The 21,697-nt window shown below is 42.7% G+C and overlaps 1 protein-coding gene and 1 long non-coding RNA gene across 2 annotated transcripts; both read left to right on the forward strand.

Annotated features, from left to right (window-relative positions):
- Positions 1-216: 216 nt before the first annotated feature.
- Positions 217-2,343, forward strand: LOC134448598 (uncharacterized). The gene is made up of 3 exons (XR_010034800.1): positions 217-253; positions 1,317-1,384; positions 1,927-2,343. It is a non-coding gene; the product is annotated as an uncharacterized LOC134448598 (long non-coding RNA).
- Positions 2,344-5,129: 2,786 nt separating this feature from the next.
- LOC134448599 (uncharacterized) lies at positions 5,130-8,119 on the forward strand. Its single transcript, XM_063198273.1, has 7 exons — positions 5,130-5,243; positions 5,539-5,711; positions 5,863-6,018; positions 6,115-6,139; positions 6,322-6,393; positions 6,761-6,854; positions 7,000-8,119. The coding sequence occupies exons 1-7, from the start codon at positions 5,207-5,209 to the stop codon at positions 7,136-7,138; spliced, it is 696 nt and encodes a 231-aa protein (XP_063054343.1). The 5' UTR covers positions 5,130-5,206; the 3' UTR covers positions 7,139-8,119.
- The last annotated feature ends 13,578 nt before the right edge of the window (positions 8,120-21,697 follow it).

The following is a 21,697-nucleotide window of genomic DNA, read 5'->3' on the forward strand; positions in this document are numbered from 1 at the left end:
AGTTTGACTGTATAATGATGGTACTGTAGCCTAGTGTTGTAGAAGCAGTACAATGTTGATTTGCTTCTGCAGTGCATTCATACTTAACCTGGGATAAAATGACAAGCATGCATTTTTGTTTCATTTTCAAAGTTAGGCGACGAGGACATGATGAGGACAAGCACTGTCAAGTCCTCTTCAGCTCCAATGATTATATCCAGTGCCCCAAGGCTCCAGGTCTCTATGCACCATTCATCTCAACACTAACCAAATGGTAAGGCTTCACTAAAACAAAATCACATTAATTGACTGATTTCTAACCTGAATGCCTCTTCTTGCCTATGAAAAGCGTCTCAGCAATTTGCATCTCACAGAACTGAGACAGTAACTTGGGAAATCCCATTCTGCTTTGCACAATCATTCCCATCCGAAAGACGGCATGGAGTCTATCCTCAGCGAGGGTACCAGACCCTGTCTCTCTACAATTGGAGAGCTGGGAGACCGTGGAAAGGCGATGAATGTTTGTTGGAATAGATACAATGACACGATGGCTATGGCTACGTATGCCCAATAAACAGCCATTGATCGTAAAACACACACCCCCCTACTGGATTTACAGTAGGCAGGTCTGCAGACCTTTTTTAAGTTGTGATTAGGTCTGGTTATAATCAGACAACCGAGACAGTCATGCCTTCCAGAACTTGCCATATGCACGCCACTCCACCTGCACTGGCTTGTATAACATGATTCTTACATTAACACAGTATTGCGAGTATGATCGCATTTTAACAAAGCAATGACACGTATGGATGAACTCTTAAACTGTTCTCTCTCTATTATATCTCCCCACTCCTGAAATTATTTGTTGATTTAGTCTACAATTCAGCAGTTTCCATACTTTTTTTCCCTGTACACCCCCTTGTATATTTTTTAATGTGGTTTGCTCACCCTCGGCCTAAGCGTGTTTGCACTATGGGTTAGCAAATCACCGCACATTATGCAGAGTCATTTTGGAGAATCCTCATTCCCAATAGACCCAATATTTTTCTACCGTCATTACAATGGAACTTGTTACATGACAATATAAATTACACTATGAATTACACTTCCAATGGACCAGCATACAATTCACTATACAGTTAAAAAAAACCTACTACTTATTGTTCATTAATGCTGTTTAAAAACACACATATCCGCCATTGCTGTACTCTATTCATTTTGTGCACTCCCTTATGGAAGGCCGCGCACCCCAGTTTGGGAAACCCTGGTCTACATATTTCACTAAAAAGAATTGATTACATGATTACTCCTAAAATAATATGCCATATGTTTTTCAGGTGGCTTTGTAACAGTGATTGTGGGAGGATGCTGTGCAGGTGTCAACATGAATGTGCCGGAGGACTAGGTATGTGCACAGAAAATGAAAGCAAAACACACTGTTAACTGTATTCTGTACCCGTTGGAACATGACCTTGTAATGTGTTGTGTGTGTGTGTGTGACGGAGGTGTCCTGCACGGTTCGACTTGTGTGATTCAAGTGTACAAAAAATTGCATTCATAGGTGTGGGCAGACGTTGCTAAATGGTTAAGGATGTGGTCTTATGGCCAACTAGCACTTAAGATCAGAAGGTTGCTGAAACAAGTCCCACCCTTACCTCTCCCTTCACCTCCATGCATGACTGAACTGCCCTTGAGCAAGGCACCTGGCCCCAAATGGTTCCAGGGACTGTAACCAATACCCTGTGAATAAGTCACTTTAGATAAAAGTGTCAACTAAGTGTAATGTATTGTGTGTGTATTTACACAAGATCATTGGGTAGTAAACTTCTAAATTCAAACCCCTACTGATGGACTCACAACCTAGCTTAAGTTTTTGGGTTATACTCACTTTGCCTGCGCACACTCATTTAAAACCTCTCTGTCTATCTCTACTTTTTTGCTGACTAGAGTATGCTGGCGTCGACACCCCACCTCCTCCCCTTCAGACTCCATCGAGGGTTGGTCCCTGTCCTGTGAGGAGAGGATGCAATGGGTCTCTGCTTCAGCCGTGGCACCTTCTCTACAACCCTCGCCACTGTCACCAGTTTGTCCCCATCCTGTGAAGGGGGGTAGGCTTTAGCCCCCTGCCTCATCAATCGGCAGGATAAGCGCCCTCTTCTTTGAAACAGGACATGTTTTATTGATGCTCTACATGAGTATTATATACATGTATATATACAGTGCCATGTGTATGTTTTTACCCCCCCTACTGATTTTGTTTACTTTTTTGCACATTTGGCACACTTAACATTTTCAGATAGCCACACTAATGTAAACATTACCCATGACCCAAGTAAGCATAAAATGCAGTTTCTCAGTGATTAATTTATATTTTCTCAGAAGCTTTGTATGCATTGTCAATTTTTTTTTTTTTTTTGTAGCAAATGTGAGACAAGTCTTGATACTCTCCTTGTCAGAGGTGACTTTGGCCGTTGAACTCTGACTTGCATGCAATGTTAACCTAGTCTCTTTCTTATTGTTGAGTCATGAACACTTCCATTTCATGCGGTAATTAACACCTCCCATTGGTAAGATATTGTTCTGTGTTCCTTTCTAAACTCTTGGATCCACAGTCACTGTCTTCTTGAGGTAATTTTAGTGTGACAGCCAAAATGTTCACCATTACATCATGTATTCTCCATTTATGGATAATGGCTCTCACCATGGTTTGCAGATGACCCAATGATTTAGAAATAACTGAAGAACCTTTTACAGTCTGAGACATGTAAATTATTTTTATTACAACCTGCTTCGAATGTCGTTGATTCACAGTGTGATGTCATGGGTTCGATATGAATTATCTCTTGGTTTGAAAGGCCAGGTAGTAGTCAGACTTGGGCAGCTGTGAAATATAACTCTGCTATCCAAAATGATTTAGATTAATCACAGATACCTTCTCATTTAACAACTTACTTTTTCACACAGGCTCATGCAGGTTTTATGGCATTTTTCTAACAAATGAAATAACCACTGGAACACTGCATTTCACGTTTGCTTGGGTCATTCTTGTTTAATGTTTACTGTGTTCAGTGATCTATACACAACAAAATTGCATTTTGTCTCACCCGTGCAAGGGGGCAGCCCCCAATGGCGGCCCAAGGGAGCAGTGCGTCGGGATGGTACCATGCTCAGGGTACACTCAGTCACGGAGGAGGATGGGGGAGAGCACTGTTTAATTAGTCCCCCACAAACCTGGCAGGTTGGGAGTCATACCGGCAGCCTTTGGGCTACAAGTCTGATGCCCTCACCGCTTACCCATGACTGCCCATAAATATATTGACTGCAAGCTTAACTTTGCCAGATAATGTTGATGCCGTATGCAAAAAGGCCAATCAAAAAGTTGTTCTTAATCGAGAAGCTGAACGGCTTTGGAGTAAAAACTGCAACATCTTGGAGAGGACATATGTAAGCCTAATAGAGAGTGGCCTTACCTATAACAGTTCTGTTTGGTATGGCCACCTCACCTTACTTAAGAACAGGCTGTCCAGAGTGGTAGGAAAGGAAATATTATATGAGGAACTCACAAGCCACTGGACAGTCTATACAGGATACAGTTGACAGGAAAACACTGAACATTTTAGATGATTCTACCCATCCTCTTCCCTCTAAATTTGAACTGCTGCCATCAGGTAGGCACATCATTGCAAGGAGAAACATCTATAAACATTATCTTATACCATGGTAAACAAGCAATGGGAAAGCTAGAGGTGTAGGGTCTGGAACTACTGACTGATTTGTATGTGTGTGCTGGGAGGGGGTTGGATGCAGCGATTTGTTCGCCTGTTTTTGTCTATTTGTGTTTGTATTCAGTGAGACATGCTGGTATGACAATAAAGTATTTTCTATTCCATAATAAAACGTTGTTATGCCATCTTTTTTGTTTCCATCTTGATCTTGCTTTTCATGTCTGCTTTCATTTAATTACCCCCCTTCATGTGTGTTAAGGGTAATGCCTTACATTAAAATTAATGTTGTTATGTAGCCTAGGGGACTACTTTGAAAGCACAGTAATAAATCACTGATGCATTACACTTCTTCGGTAACTTGCCCAAAACTGATGGTAAGTAAGCCAAACAACCTTTGGTTGAAATATTGCTGGAGACAGTAGTTTTTTGGCAGTGTAATATCATAGCCCTTTACCTCTAGCACCTCTCTGGTAATATTAGCAGGCAGGGCTCATAACTTTTTGCATCACTAGCCCAAATGGCTAGTCGGCAAAACTGGCTTGTAAGGTCTTTTCTACCAGTCGAATCGAAATTTAAGCAGCATTTAGTATGTTGGCTGATATTAATTCAGAGCGAATTCAGTGTAAAATACAAGACAGCGTGAAGGGCGAGATTTGACAGACAGAAAAGGCGTCTCGTATTTTGTTTGTAACAACGAGTCTAATGGAGCCATTAACCAGCATGGAGAGGGAAACAACACAAATCGGATACATGTTAAACATTTTAAGAAATCGTATCAGACTATAATCTGTTTATTACCATAGTAGTTATCTTTAAATAGTGCTTTTCGTCGTAGCTTGTTCAAATGCACCGCCAGTAAACACATCAACAAGGGAGCGTGAATTACATATCCGGCTAAAACGTGGAACTAAGTGGCTAACCAATCAGAATTCGGAGGGGGCGGGTCATGGCAGAGTCTTACTACGTCAAGGAGGGTATTTTACACTATTCAAAATGACGTTTGAGATATCTTTAACTTTCATTCTGCCTAGTCAAAACTGAATTACAGATATCCATAATTGTTATTTGAGATATATGACGAGTTGAATGTCGTTTTCAATGACGTCATTGCAGATATCTGTAACTCAGTTTTGTCTAGTCAAAATACAATTGTAGATATCTATAACTATTATTTTGAATAGTCGAAATGACGTTTCAGATATCTCCAATGGCTATCACGACTATCCAAAATACAATTGTAGATATCCAGAATGACGTTGTTGATATCTACAATGACAATTGCGGATATTCGAGCATAGCTAATAAATGATAATTCCGCTTGCCATAGACACCTCCCCGGGTGTCATGACGCAATGGTAGTGACGTCGGAGAACCGAAAGAACAAAACAGGAGTGCGTGTGCAGCAGCTGAGCAGAGCATGCAGACAGTGCAGACGCGTCCGTTCGCTGTTGTTCAGTTTCTTAATAGTAGGACAAATAGCTATACAATTGGCTATAACAACCATGATGGCAACGTCTACAATTGTCAACAGTGTCAAAGGTAATATAGCCTACCGATATTTCACTAGATTTTAGATAGAGTTTCGACAGGCTATTTTAACATGTTTTAGGTCCCAGTCTAGAGAGGTTGTTACTTGGCATGGCGTTCTCATTTTGATTCTAAGTTTCAGACAGCTTATCTAGCCTATTTAAAGAAAGATCTGAGAAATGTTGCCTATAGCAATGCAAAACGTGGAGAAAATCCAGACTACGCGAGTTCTGGTGATCATGCGAAGTTACACTTGTGACGCCACCCGATCCGTCTCTAAAATCGTTTATCTCTCTCTGCTTTACAGTGTACTGTTTTTTAGTTCTGGTGATGATCTTCGCCTGGCTTGTTGGTGCGGCTCCCCTTCTGCCTCCATACGAGTGTAAAGGGTCTGAACAGCCCGATGGCACCGTCACGTTCAATCTTCCTGGGGACTTTCCAGACCTAGTGGCCAAGTGTGAGCCTGAGATCCTTATTAAGGTAGGTCTAGTCTTTTAGACAAACTGTCATCTTTAATTGACAAAACTTGTCATCTAAAATGTGTTTCATCTGAATTGTTTACAAGTTTGGAGGGATTTCAATCCGAGTCCACATACTTAGCCTAGGCCTATGTTAATTATGTTGCCCTCAGGACACTTCTCTTGAAGACATAATTTCTGTGATATATGAGAATGGGAACGTTACATGGATTCCGCCAGTACTTGGAGCCACTAAGCGCAACTTCACCTTAAACCGCTGCCCACGATCTGTCAAGATTGCCTGGCCTGGCCTGGCCTGTCCTTTGTGGGTAAGATTGGTTTTAGCTCACCTGGTTCAATGATATGTACAGGAATATGTAATTTCAGGCTAAGCACCATGGTCTAATTATCTGCTTGTTTTACAGTTCAACAAGGCCACAAGCTGCTCCTGTAAGTAGCCTATGCCTGCCTTTTTACTTTGCCTCAAAATAGAAAGCTAAATGTCTCTGTGTATATCAGTTTGGGCTTCACTTGAAATTTGGCAAATATTGTCCAACAGACATGGTGGAGTGCTAAGCACACTATCTGATGGTCTATCATGCTGGTTGAATGATGTCTCTTTGTTTTCTCAGGTGAGTCCTTGATGAACTCAACGCAGAATCAGATCCTCACAACAACCGAGGCACCTGCTTCTGACCATAGCTGTAAGTCCTGTGAAACTGTCAGAAATGATTCATTGAAGTGCTTTGCATAGAGCAGCCTGGCCTCAAGTGGACTTGAGTATCTAAACAGGCTTTTACCGGTAGCCTACATCATTTGGGAAAAAAAGGAGACCACATCTTCTTTTTCTGAACACACATTTTATTTAAAACAAAAAGTTAGGTCAGCAACGTGTTATTTCTCACTTCAGGAAGTATAATGTAGCCTAGCAGGTTACCTGTGACATGCATTATAACATTGGGTTCTTTCCCTTGAAAAACAGTAATGACCTGTGGGCTAGAACAGAGCTACCTGTGTGTACTAAAGTGTCGATATATTATGACTAATGCTTTAATATGTGTCTTCATTTAGTAAATGACAGCCCCCATCGTCGAGTGGGTGTTGCCATCTCTGGTGTGATCATCGCACTGTGTGGCTGTCTGGCTCTCTGGACTGCTTTGTGTTGGTATGTATCACTTCCCAGCATTACTTTTTTTAACCAAGCATGTGTGAGAGATGCAGAGAGCCAAAGATTCAAGTACCTTGTTCTAATTTCATCCAAATACTAATAACCATGTATTAACATTAATTTCATTTAATAACTATTCCAGTAAGAAGAGGGAGAAGGACATGGACCACCCTCTGGGGGACTCCAGTGCCGAGACATCGCCATCCAGCTCCAGTGAGCAGCTTCCAGGGTCCCAGGATCCCACTGAGGCAGCTCCCATCATGGGCCACGGAGGAACCTGAGAAGTCCCCATGAGTGTCGAGCGAGAATGTGGAGAAACACATAATAGATTTGTTTGTAAGACTGTGGTGGTATCACATGCATGAGAAATACGTTTTTAATGAGTGAATCAGTGAATGGCCGGTTGGTTAATGAAGGTCCCAGCCAGCAGTCATGGTTTCAGGTAGGAGAGAACAGGGCCGCCACCTGGGACAGCATGTATGGGCGGTGGCATGAGCACTTGAGAAGAATATAGTTGTCATATCCCTGTTTTTACAAATGCGTTTCAGTCATTTCATTTTTTTTGTACAGATTTTACGGAAAACAATTTTAAACCTGATGCTGCATTGACCTAGACACTGGAGTGACGCTGCATTCAGGCCCTTGAGATATGAGTTTGTCAAATGCGGGAATGTAAGAGCTGAATGAACACATTCTAATGTAAGATGAGGGTCCTAGTTTTTAAATGTAACTTTAAATGTAATGTTTTTATGTGCTTCGGTGCTTCAGGTTTTCATAGGCTGAGGGCACCTTTTCCCAAAAAGGGCTTAGGCATTCAGCAGGTATTTTCGCAGGTGCCTTGGGCTTATAAATGAGTTACGTGTAGTGGGAGGGACATGAATGACATCACATTGGAAAAGTTTGAGGCTGCCGTTTACAACAGAATGTGAATGAGATGTGTGGGGGGACATAATTGAATCCATATTACATTTGTGTACATTGAAATAGGGTCCATTTCAGATGTAGCCTTTGATGTGTTGGTGCACTAATTCATTCGGGGGTAAGGTAAAGTCTATGTGCGTGTGCAAAATGATCTGCTACATTCAACCACAGTGCAAATAGAAACTCAAAACTCATGTGGTCCTGTTAGCTTAGTCTCTGTAATTGCACTGTTACAGTCCTGTGCTACTTTTCTTATATCTCCTTTTCTGTGTTTTGTTGTGTCCCTTTTAATACTATTTCCAATGTTAACAAATAAAGTGTATTTTTAAATTATTATTCAATGTATTGTATCTGTAGGCTAAATTCACCATTGGTTTCCATGCTCATGCTTTGCGTTACAGCTGACTGCCTTGTGCATATTAGGGAAAATACACTTGGAGCTTGTAGTCTCTCTCTCTATGTTGTGGCAGTTAATATAGAAGAGGCAGTGTACAATGCTTGAGTGGTGACGACGTCAACAGTTTTCAGCTCGTCCGAAAGGCAGTATGCTATGCATGGTAATATCTGGTCTAAAATCTCCCTATTCCAAGTAAAACAGTGGATAGCTCTGAATCAGACACCAGACAGCTGAGTGATTTTCATTAAAACCAAGACCTGAGGCAGGCCTATTCCAAGAAGCTGGTTCAGTAGTAGTAAACCAACCCCTTAGCGCAGCACTATGGCTCTCTGTAATGTCATAGCAATGTTGTTATGATGTAGTAAAGCATTTTCAGCAAGTGAATAGGGTCGCCGGCGACCCCTGCTACAGTAAGAGGTAGTGGTAAATCTAGGCCAGAGGAACCCCTGGGGGCTGGGAGGGGATGCTAGGGGGTCCGTGGCAAATTGGAAGAGAAGGTAAATCAAAACAAAAAAGATTATTGAATAATTGATGTACTACACCAAAATAAACAAAAACATGCTTAAGTCATTCCCATTAGCTAAGAACTACATTTTAATAACCTATTGCGTCTCTGAACTTGACTACTCTTTTCATTATTTTATACAGTATATTCCAGTGGGTCACTGACGGACAAAGACTATATGGCTGGTTAAGGGTGCACACAAAAATAGTGTGGCACAACCCATATTAGGGTGGCCTTGGCAGGAATCTACTGGTATATGGGGGGGCCTGGTCATGGAAAAGTTTGGGTATGCCTATGTAACAGAGGCCAACTAGCAGAGTGTGGTGTGGGATATTAGTAAATCTCCCTCACGAACCCTCATACAGTATCGGTAGCACTGAGCTATTGGACTGCTCCTTTAGCTCAGCAGTATCATGCTGAACGTATCATTCCCAAACTGATGCGTTGACTAGGAGGTGGTGGGTTCAAGCCCTGCGTAGCAGTCTGCGGACTGTTGGTGTCCTGTGTTGTTCTTTTCAAACAATTGAACTTCATTCCAATGTTGTTTTCATGGTAGGGAATTTCATTCATAAAAGAGGCGTGCCTCCCATGTGTTAAGAAGTCTGCACACACTCGCGGGCAACTGGCACACGCTCCTCACAGGAGTGCCAGATAAGCATTACGTCACCAACTTCCTGTTTACAACTTTACTCTTACTGAACGTGAATACCGGTATAAACTGGTCTATGGCTTCAAATGCTCACATTTGGAATGACCTTTACTGAAACCTGATAGGTGATTCACCTTCAAGTTTATGTGCAGTAACCAATTATACTGTGTACCAATGTCTGGGGACGGGTAGCCCACTCAACTCATTTTATAGTAAGCATACAGTCAGGAAGTTGCCATACATTTATTTCTCTATGAACCAGAGTGAGCCTGCGAGTGGCAGATTGCACAGGAACACCTTAGTTACAGCTACTCCATAGAAGAGCTGTCAGTACTCAGTTTCTTAATAAATGATGCACGTAGGCTATCTATCAGGTGTTCTACTACTCCATGTACCATAGGTTAACTAAGCTAACTTCACTACCTTTACCCACCGTGCTCTTGGTATACACTACAGGGGCCCATGATGTTGGGCAATGAGCACTGTGATTCTGACATCAGCACTAACATGTTGTCCCCAGAGAAGTAAACTAGAAATTGCCCTCAGACAGCTCGGGTCCCAAAACCTGAACCACAAACCGCACCCCAGCATCCTTCCGTCTCAGAAGGCGGTTGATGAGTGAATCAGCAAGACCATGGTGGATTAATCCTTTCATGCAGAGCCTCTGTACTACTAACCACATTGCCACCAAAATGACTGTGGGTGGTTATTTTTTTGTGTGGCATCAGCGCTAACATGTTGTCACCGGAGGAGAAGTAGAAAACTAGAAATCCCCTTCAGACAGCTCAGGGCCCCAAACCTGAACCACAAGCAGAGCCTCTGTGGTAACCTTATTGCCACCAAAATGATAATTGACAAATGCTACTTAAAACTTGGACTTGTTAATATCACAGCAATGTTATTGTGATGTTATTATTCGACGAGGACTGTATGGCTTTGTTCACTACAGTGGTTTTCAACACACACACACACACACACACACACACACACACACACACACACACACACACACACACACACACACACACACACACACACTAAGCATAGAGCACTAAATTACGCCTCTCTTCTCCTGACTCATGTCTCATCATATGTCCCCGGCCTGAAGTCAAGTAGAAAACCGGAAATCTCTCTCAGGCAGGTTTTGGCCCTGAGCTGCTCAGGGCCAAAACCTGTACCACTCGACTCTTCACCACATCATATTCCAATATCTTCTGTCTCAGTTTGGTACAATATGGCACAGTACTTTACCATATAGTATGTGTTTGTATGTGTCATGTGGCGGACATATTCATGGGTGTGTGGCTGCATTCTCACTTATCGGTGTCATGTCCCCTCAGCTATCGGTGTGGATTATCTAGTAAGGAAGCACATACTGTATGGTTAAGTACTGTGCCGCCACACACACAATCATCCCATCGGTTCCCTGGGGAGCAGAGAGCTCCTTTCATCCGGCATACAGAGGGACGAGTCGGGGAGATGCGTGGCGCCTCTCAGGGCAGGGCAGACACCATCCCCAGCCCCCCCCCCCCCCCCCCCAAAGTCCCCCATATGAATTAGAAATGTCAGGAGGTGGAAGTTAAGGCAGAGTGTCCCAAGATAACCCATTTCCTGTCTGTCTCACACGTGCATGCGGTCCCCCTCTGCTTATAAATTGTCCTTGACACTTGTGGCAGGTTGTTTTGGGTACCAGTGTGTACAGCAGTTCTCGGCTGTCTTGGAGTGTGAGGTTGGAAGGTATAACAGGGGAGCATGGAACATGCGCACACCTATGGAGCTCGTCTCAGACATACATGTAATGTTTTATGTGCTTCGGTGCTTCAGGTTTTCATAGGCTGAGGGCACCTTTTCCCAAAAAGGGCCTAGGCATTCAGCAGGTATTTTCGCAGGTGCCTTGGGCTTATAAATGAGTTAAGTGTAGTGGGAGGGACATGAATGATATCACATTGGAAAAGTTTGAGGCTGCCGTTTACAACAGAATGTGAATGAGATGTGTGGGGGGACATAATTGAATCCTTATTACATTTGTGTACATTGAAATAGGGTCCATTTCAGATGTAGCCTTTGATGTGTTGGTGCACTAATTCATTCGGGGGTAAGGTAAAGTCTATGTGCGTGTGCAAAATGATCTGCTACATTCAACCACAGTGCAAATATCTCCTCTTAATGTATGTTCTCTACAAGTCTTCTGTTGTCCAGTCTTGCACTTTAAATGTCTGTATGAGCACTGTCTATGTCCATACTGTCTTATGTCCATGTATGAGTACTGTCTATGTCTATACTGTCTATGTCCTTACCTAGATTAGTCTATGTCTGCATGGGAAAGCAAGAAACGTAATTTCTTTGTATGACCAGTGCATGTAAAGAAATTGACAATAAAACCAACTTGACTTGACTTGACTTGAAATAGAAACTCAAAACTCATGTGGTCCTGTTAGCTTAGTCTCTGTGATTGCACTGTTACAGTCCTGTGCTACTTTTCTTATATTTCCTTTTCTGTGTTTTGTTGTGTCCCTTAATACTATTTCCAATGTTAACAAATAAAGTGTATTTTTAAATTATTATTCAGTGTATTGTATCTGTAGGCTAAATTCACCATTGGTTTCCATGCTCATGCTTTGCGTTACAGCTGACTGCCTTGCGCATATTAGGGAAAAGACACTTGGAGCTTGTAGTCTCTCTCTATGTTGTGGCAGTTAATATAGAAGAGGCAGTGTAGAATGCTTGAGTGGTGACGACGTCAAACAGTTTTCAGCTCGTCCGAAAGGCAGTATGCTATGCATGGTAATATCTGGTCTAAAATGTCCCTATTTCAAGTAAAACAGTGGATAGCTCTGAATCAGACACCAGACAGCTGAGTGTTTTTCAATGAAGCCAAGACCTGAGGCAGGCCTATTCCAAGAAGCTGGTTCAGTAGTAAACCAACCCCTTAGCGCAGCACTATGGCTCTCTGTAATGTCATCGCAATGTTGTTATGATGTAGTAAAGCATTTTCAGCAAGTGAATAGGGTCGCCGGCGACTCCTGCTACAGTAAGAGGTAGTGGTAAATCTAGGCCAGAGGAACCCCTGGGGGCTGGGAGGGGATGCTAGGGGGTCCGTGGCAAGTTGGAAGAGAAAGTATATCAAAACAAAATAAATAATTTAATAATTGATGTAAACAAAAATATGCTCAATTACATTCCTATAAGCTAAGAACTGTATTTTAAGAACATATTGCGTCTCTGAACATGACTACTATTTTCATTATTTTATACTGTACAGTAGCCTATATTCCAGTGGGTCACTGACAGACAAAGACTATGGCTGGTAAAGGGTGACAACAAAAATAGTGTGGCACAACCCAAATTAGGGTGGCCTTGGCAGGAATCTACTGGTATTTGGGGGGGGGGCTGGTCATGTAAAAGTTTGGGTAGGCCTATGTAACAGAGGCCAACTAGCAGAGTGTGACGTGGGATATTAGTAAATCTCCCTCACGAACCCTCATACAGTATCGGTAGCGCTGAGCTATTTGACTGCTCCTTTAGCTCAGCAGTATCATGCAGTACGTCTCATTCCCAAACTGATGCGTTGACTAGGAGGTGGTGGGTTCGAGCCCTGCGTGGCAGTCAGCGGACTGTTGGTGTCCTGTGTTGTTCTTCTTTTCAAACAATTGAACTTCATTCCAATGTTGTTTTCATGGTAGGGAATTTCATTCATAAAAGAGGCGTGCCTTCCATGTGTTAAGAAGTCTGCACACACTCGCGGGCAACTGGCACACGCTCCTCACAGGAGTGCCAGATAAACATTACGTCGCCAGCTTCCTGTTTACAACTTTATTCTTACTGAATGTGAATACCAGTATAACTGGTCTATGCTCAAAAGCTCACATTTGGAATGACCTTCAATGAAACCTGATAGGCCTAGATGATTCACCTTCAAGTTCATGTGCAGTAACCAATGATATTGTGGACCGATGTCTGGGGACGGGTAGCCCACTCAACTCATTTTATAGTAAGCATACAGCCAGGAAGTTGCCATACATTTATTTCTCTATGAACCAGAGTGAGCCTGCGAGTGGCGGACTGCGCCGGAACACCTCAGTCAGGGTTGGACTGGCCATCTGGCATAGCGGGCATTTCCAGGTGGGCCCTGCACCCTCGTGGGCCCCTGTTTTAAGAAATGTTTTTTTTTTTTTTTTTTTAAAGGGGTACGGGGCCTACCGGTGAGTCAGGGGCCCCTTTCAGACAAAAGTGCCCGGGCCCTATTTCTCCCAGAGTCCAGCCCTGACTTCAGTTACACCTACTCCATAGATAGAAGAACCATCATTCCTCGTTTTCTTAATAAATGATGCATGCAGGCTATCTATCATTAGGTACCATACCATAGGTGTATCATAGGTTAACTAAGCCAAGTTTACCACTTTTACCAACCGTGCTCCTGGAATACACTTCTGGGGCCCATGATGGCGGGTCATGAATACTGCGGTTTTGACATCAGCACTAACATGTCACTGGAGGAGAAGTAAACTAGAAATTGCCCTCAGACAGCTCAGGGCCCCAAACCTGAACCACAAACCCAGTGGTGTAGTCTACTTTTTTATGGTGGGCATACTGTATATTTGAGCATTTTTTAAGTGGGTATACTGTATATATTTGTGCTATTCAAAATAATGGATTAATGAATTTGAAGTGGGAATACTGAAATCCCTGAAATTTTGAAGTAGGTATACTCCGTATACCGGCGTTCTACGTAGACTACACCACTGCACAAACCCCAACCCCAACATCATTCCGTCTCAGAAGGCGGTTGATGGGTGAATCCGCAAGACCATGGTGGATTAACCCTTACATGCAGAGCCTCTGAACTAATCATACTGTCACAAAAAAAACTTGGTCACAGCAGTGTTGTTAGGATGTTAGTACTCAACTAGGAGTGTATAGACTTGTCGCACAAACTCATAGGACTACCACAACAGAGAATCTCTGTGTAGTCTCTGTGTGTCTACTGCTTTGTTCCCTACAGTAGTTTTGAGTACACACACACACACACACACACACACACACACACACACACACACACACACACACACACACACACACACACGCACACACACACTGGAGGCACCATGGCAACGTTAAAGGGTTTCCACTGTGGGCAGCTGAGTTAGCCAGCTACAGGTGGTAAAATAAGTCTGATCTAAAAGTCTCCATAACACTGGGCATTACAAACATTCTTGGGGTTCTCCAACCTTTCACCATTGTAAACAATCGATTACTTTTTGGGAGTGATTGGGTCAAAGGTCAAAGGTCACGAAAAGGTCAAAAACGTAAATTCAGCCGATTTTTATGAAATTTACTGGGATGATTGGTCATGACCCAAGGAACAATCGATTACTTTTTGGGAGTGATTGGGTCAAAGGTCAAGGTCAATGTCATGAAAAGGTCAAAAATGTTTTTCTTTGCCAAGCACTATATGCCAGAACAACGTGTGCATGCGGAATTGAATAAGAGGTCAAGACTGGGCCAAATATGTAATATTACGATATTCCGGTCCGATTTCAATGAAACTAACACCAAAATTTGGAGAATGTTACGCCCCACACTCTGAAGATGGCCAGAAAAAATTAAGTGGCGTAGGCGAAGGTTTGCGCTCTACCGAGTGCCCATTCTAGTTTGAAAACAGAGTTGACCTAATGGGGTTATTATTTTAGGCATCATTAACTTCTGCTCACTTGCGTGACTCAATTTCGCCTGAGGTAGGATATCCCTTTAAGACAGCTTCCTTTGAATGTTGTTTTAACAATAGGGAAAGTCATTCATAAAAGAGGCGTGCCTCCATGTTTGTACATACTCTCTGGCAAGTTGGCAACTGAACTGGCACACGCTCCTCACAGGCCACATAAGCATTCAGCATTGCGTCACTAGCTTCCTGTTTACAACTTAATTCTCAATGAGCGTGAATGAACCAGTATGAACCAGTCTATGAAATGGCCTTAAATTAAACCTGACAGGTGATTCCCCTTCAAGTTTATGGGGCACCTACACTGTAAGTCTCCGCCCCATCTGGGCAGATCATGGGGCTGGGAAAGTCAAAAAACTTTGACTGGGCTGTAATGGACTGTCCAAACCTACTTTCTGATCCACCCTGCATTCCCTCCTAGATCACACATATGCTGCACCTGAGAATGAATGATAACCAATAGTGTGATTGTCGACTACACTTGTCAATCGATTTGTCAGTTGTGTGCGTGCAAAAATATGTAATTATTTGGACTACACAACAGAAGTCTCATGAATGACGTGCAGCCACTTCAGCTGCGGTGCGGCGGTCGGGCTGGCTGTGCACCTTCAGCCTCGGTTCACGTCAACTACCTGAGGCACACGTTGTAGTTTATTACACATTTTTGCTGCAAAACTAAAATAAATGTTCTTGCCTTCCGAAAATGAGTGGTCGTACGACGCCAGTCCAACACTTTAAAATTCACGGCTATCATATGTGAAATCCAGAGCACGTGCCAAACGTAATTAGGATTTAGCTTGACTCGCTCCATTCACTTTCATTCGGGGCCCACCGGTGAGTCAGCTCTAATTATGTGGGGCGGCGCCCCTTTAAGACAAAAGTGCCCGGGCCCTATTTCTCCTCCAGTCAAGCCCTGACCTCAGTCACACCTACTCCATAGAAGAGCCATCAGTCCTCATTTTCTTTATAAATGATGTACGCAGGCTATCTATCATTAGGTGTTCTACTCCATGTACCGTGGACCGTTAGTTAATTATGCCGTGCTCTTGGAATACACTCCTAAGGGCCCATGAGATTGGGTAATGAGCACTGCAGCACAAACATGTTGTCACTGGAGGAGAAGAAGTAAACTAGTGTAAAAATATGAATCTTTTACCCCACTCTAATTTCAGCCAAAACGGGCCAAGAGTGGTTCATTCGGCACAGCCGCATTGTTAGCTTAAGACACAGAAATGGCAAATGGCATGATACAGATGAGGAGATGCAAATGAATGAATGTTATATGAAAATGTAATTATCAACTGCAAGGCAACATTACATTTAACTCAAGGCTACTGTATGTTACATAGGATACAACCAAATCAAAATAATTTTAGCCCAGAGAGAGAGAGAGAGAGAGAGAGAGAGAGAGAGAGAGAGAGAGAGAGAGAGAGAGAGAGACGGGGGAGAAATGAGGAAAAAAAGACGAGGGACCTGAAGCAGCCTTGCCCTCTCTCTCTCGTCCCTGAATCCCACCATCCCTTCACCAGTGTGCACACACTTGCTCTTTCACACCCTCTGGCTATCTGCTATTGGAGACGCAGCAAGCTCGCACCTATGTCATCTGACAACACAGTGTTGTAACGAGGGAGGGGATCTGATGGTCTGCCTATTCTGGAAACTCAAACAGCACGGCCGGCTTAGACTCTGGAAAACACATTCCTCTGAAAATATGCCCATGGATCGGACCAGCGCGTGCGCATTGCGCGGACACACACATACGCACGCGCACACAGACTGCTACTGTAGCCACTGAAAGCGCTCATTGTTCTCGCCTGGCTGGGCATTTAAAATAAATTGAACACCCAGCCCTTTCAAACCCCTTGAAAATGTAACTTACACTCATTTGAAACCTTTTGATCATGCCTAAGTATACACTCCCTGAAAAGAAGCGTTTCACACAGCATATCCTGTACTTCATGAAACGTGGAATACATCAGTCTGGCTGTGCAGCACTCAGGGTGGAGTTTGTGTCTATGGAGCCACCCTTTAATACGAACTTGGTTAGAATAGCTACCTTGATGTACCACAAGACTGAGGATGTCAGTGAATTTTGTGCAGTGTGAGGGGAAAACATTCACTGGCTGGTATGTTTTGCCGTTGTCAATACAAGTGTTAGCCCTTCAGAGGTAGGAAGTGACTACCAGAGAAATCTCTGAGGTAAATACTACAACCCCCCACACCAAAAGTGTCCTTTGTCTTGTCAGGGCCAGGGGCACCAAAGGGGGTGTGGGACCATACCTTTAGTGGGGGAGAACTAGGCACAGACAGGCACAAACTCTCCTTGAGATATCAACAATGTAATCCAAGTCATCCAACAATCTCATATCTTACTAGAAATCACCCTCAGACAGCTCAGGGCCCCAAACCTGAACCACAAACCGCACCCCAACATCATTCCGTCTCAGAAGGCGGTTGAAGAGGGAATCAGCAAGACCATGGTGGATTAACCCTTTCACGCAGAGCCTCGGTACTAATCATATTGCCACCAAAATGACTGTGTGTGTGTTTTTTTTTTGCATCAGCGCTAACATGTTGTCACCGGAGGAGAAGTGGAAAATTAGAAATCCCCCTCAGACAGCTCAGGGCCCCAAACCTCAGGTAGCCTGTCTCAAAATCTACACCGTAATGAAAAAATGCTGTTCAAATGAACTCGCTGTGATACTGTTTTTCATCACGGAATGCCAGCAGCTGATACAAATCTGAATACGGTATGTAGAGCGATGTTTCAAATAAAAAGTGTTTCCCACGACACTTGTTCGGTCCGACACTGTCAAAAGTTGCATGTGGGGTTTTCTGACAGCGGAGCCAACATTCACTAACTGAATTACTAATGACTTGCATAAGCATCGCCTGACTCAGGACCGTGATTAATTCAACTTTTAATCCTACTTGGAGCCCCTTTAATATCACAGCAATGTTGTTATGATGTCATTATTCAACGAGGAATGCAGGCTTTGTTCACTACAGTGGTTTTGAACACACACACACACACATACACACACACACACACACACACACACACACACACACACACACACACACACACACACACACACACACACACACACACACACACACACACAAAATGAATCCAGGTAATGGCCAAGGGGTCTGTTACACAAATACACAGTTGTTTGAAATATTTAAGAGTAATTTTATTACTTTTCATGGCTATAAACCTGTCCACACCCTGTAAAAACGCCTGTCCCAAGGACTGGCATCATCATTTCAATTGACTTAAAATACAAAAATCACTAACAGAATTGAACAATATCACCATGATGTGGAAGACCATATTAAAGTGGTTCTACAGATGTGCACATAGTGCATGTAAAACAATATTTACTATTATTTTCTGATTGCTCAAAATGTGTCCAGCATATTGGTCATCACCGTCAGATTTTTCTAAAAGACAATAAAATCAGGTATGCACAAGGTCATTTTCATTACTGAGGACCCCTTTTCAAACCTTTAGGTCTACTGCATACTTCACCATCACTGAAGCTCCTGTAAGTTTACTATTTTGTCCTCAATTTGTTAATTTGTTTGGACACTGGTACTGTCCCAACCATAAACTGTCAACACCGTCGGATGTTTTAATAGTATTATATTACATTAATGTTAATTAATATATACTTTCTCAGAAAAGGGATGAAGCACCCAAGAAACAGAGCGAAAATGAAATGGCTAATGTGAACAAACAATGCATAATATGTAAAAGAGTTGTAAAATATGTAAAAGTGTTTTTTTGTCTCACACCGTCAGATGTCACCACCGTCAGATTTTGTTCCGCTCATCATCTTGTTCCATATTTTACTAAATTGTGCTGGTTAATGAAACATTACTAGGCATGTTAGTAATAATTGTGATCCAAAATGATACTCTAGCCACCACTGAGGTGCATTTGGAGGTTTTTTGTCAGAAAACCTGACGGTGGTGACATCTGATGGAGTTCAGCAAAAAGCACATGTTTTACATGTTTTTGACATGTTTTAGGAATATGCATACAATAAGTATCTACAGTTATGTTGAATTGTTAAAGTAATTCACTTTAATACAGTAAACATATGTTTTTACTTCTAATTCTGTCTGCCGCTGTTGACAAAACAAGAGAGAGCCCATTTTATGAAAAATGTTAAAAATGGGGAGCTTGGGCAATACATTCACTGCACAGCCAAGACCTACATCTATGATAATACACCTCTATATTTTGGATTTGAACAACTTAAAACCTGTCTTTGCCACATTTTCAAGAACCAGTGGCCTATTTCCTAGAGAATCTAACTAATGAAGAAAAAACACATACACAAACATACTGTGCACACACAAACATAAAGTGTTGCAAGATGCCATTGACTTGAGAGGGCTATTTATTTTGCTAAATGCAGGTACAAATTAGGCCACTTTCACCACTCTCAGATTACTGTCACCACCGTCAGTTTATAAGTCACCACCGTAAGAGGGAGTTTTGGACATTTTAAATGAATGTGCTTACAACATTTTCCTTAGGAGTTGTTGAATTATCAAAGTAATAGCCAATTTAAGCCACAGGAATATTTGTGAAATTACAAAAAATTGTTTGTTCTATTTAGGCGTTAAGTAAGCATCGTATGACGGTACATATTTTAAAATTAGAACACATGAAATAGTATTAAAATAGAACAAAAGTGAATTTTCAACATTTAAAGGCATATGTGTGTGAACCAATAAATACACATGTAATCACTTAAAAACTCCAGATACATATGCAACCAAATCAATACAATTTTAATTACTTTTAATTGTGTCTGACGGTGTTGACAAAAAACAAGGTCTGATCAGAGAAAATCCTGATTTCTGGAAAAAAAAAAAAATGGGGAGATTGGCCTTGTGCATTTCTGAAAAGCCAAGACCTTAGTCAACAAGGATATACCATATAATTTTGTAATTCACTTTTTTTTTTCCTGTCAACATTACAACCTGTTTTAGCCACTTTCTCAAGAATTAGTGAGCTGTCATTGCTGTGCTGTCATTTGAATACAAGTGTGTACATAACCAGTCATTACCTGGGGCCGTCCTTTTAGCTGGTAGTGACAAGCCTGACACACACCCATACAAATGTCTGCAGGTACCATGGCAGCTTTTATGACTTACTATTGTGTGCAGCTGGGTTTACTCAACTACAGACAGTACATAAATCCTCTAAGCTCATATTAACTCAACAGTCAAGCATAGCAAGTGAAGTGCACACTTCAATAAATCAAATAAAAGCTTCTGTAATCTTCTGTAGTCATAATTAAGCTTCTGTAATGCCCCAGATGTACAGGACAGACAGACAGACAGACAGACAGACAGACAGACAGACAGACAGACAGACAGACAGATAGACAGATAGACAGATAGACACACACACACACGCGCGCGCGCGCGCGCGCGCGTGCGCGCGTGCGCATGCGTGCGCATGCGTTCGCGCGCCCACGCACCCACGGACACATGCACTCATACACGGACACGGACACACACCCAGCCACACACCCAGCCACACACACACACACACACACACACACACACACACACACACACACACGCTGCACACACACACACACACACACACACACACACACACACACACACACACACACACACACACACACACACACACACACACGCACACACCTCACCCCAGGAACATGTGCACACCCATGGAACTTGTCCCAGACATACAAGACTACTGTATCTTTCAGTCATAACAGAGGTGGAAAGGTCAATCAGAGGCTTGCCTCGGTGTGCTTAGAAGTTCCACACACTTCTTGCAGGGGCTCATCCCGTACGTGCAGGACACACACACACACACACACACACACACACACACACACACACACACACACACACACACACACACACACACACACACACACACACCTTTTTCATGTCATTCTTGTGGTGAGTTGATACGTTGATGATAAGTAGGGAGAGTGAAAGGAAAGAGGAGGGGATAACAGCAGGAGCTAGTCATAGAAAGTACAAAGCTGTATAGACAAAACAAACTTAATATTTAATCCTTTTATCTCTTATCACTTCAACTGGATCATGAACTTTTTGCTTTACGATTGAGCTGTGTCGTGCCTATTCGAAAAGCAAAAAGTGGTGGCCGAGTCATGCTGTGTCGAGCTGTAGGCCCACCAGAAAATCGGCAGTGGAAAAGAGGCATAAGTGGTGTTATTATGCAAGACATTTGCACAGTATCTTTTGAAGCCTGTCATGCAGAATGTCAGGGACGTAAACGTGGAATGTTGAAATTACTTTTTGAGGTACAGTATGTCTTTCGGGGCCTTGCCTCAACTCTGCAGATCCTATTTTCAACACAGGCGTGCTGAATATGTCCAGCAGGTATTCCAACATTTGGAATGTTTGATTGACCCAGTGTATTCTCACTAACCGTTCTATAGCTGTTTAAAAACAGTATTGGGAAGTCTCTTGAGAGCTGGCGAACCTCTGTCTGACTTTCTCCCTTCCTTCCTCCCTTCCTGATGAACAGGTGCAGGGCTCTGTGTGGTTGCCGAGTGTTCAACAATGGCCTACTGCCACTTCCTGTCAAGCCTGTTGCACTTAAGGACAGGAAATCATT

This window comes from Engraulis encrasicolus, chromosome 5 (genome assembly GCF_034702125.1).
Source record: "Engraulis encrasicolus isolate BLACKSEA-1 chromosome 5, IST_EnEncr_1.0, whole genome shotgun sequence".
In the NCBI taxonomy this organism is placed as follows: domain Eukaryota; kingdom Metazoa; phylum Chordata; class Actinopteri; order Clupeiformes; family Engraulidae; genus Engraulis; species Engraulis encrasicolus.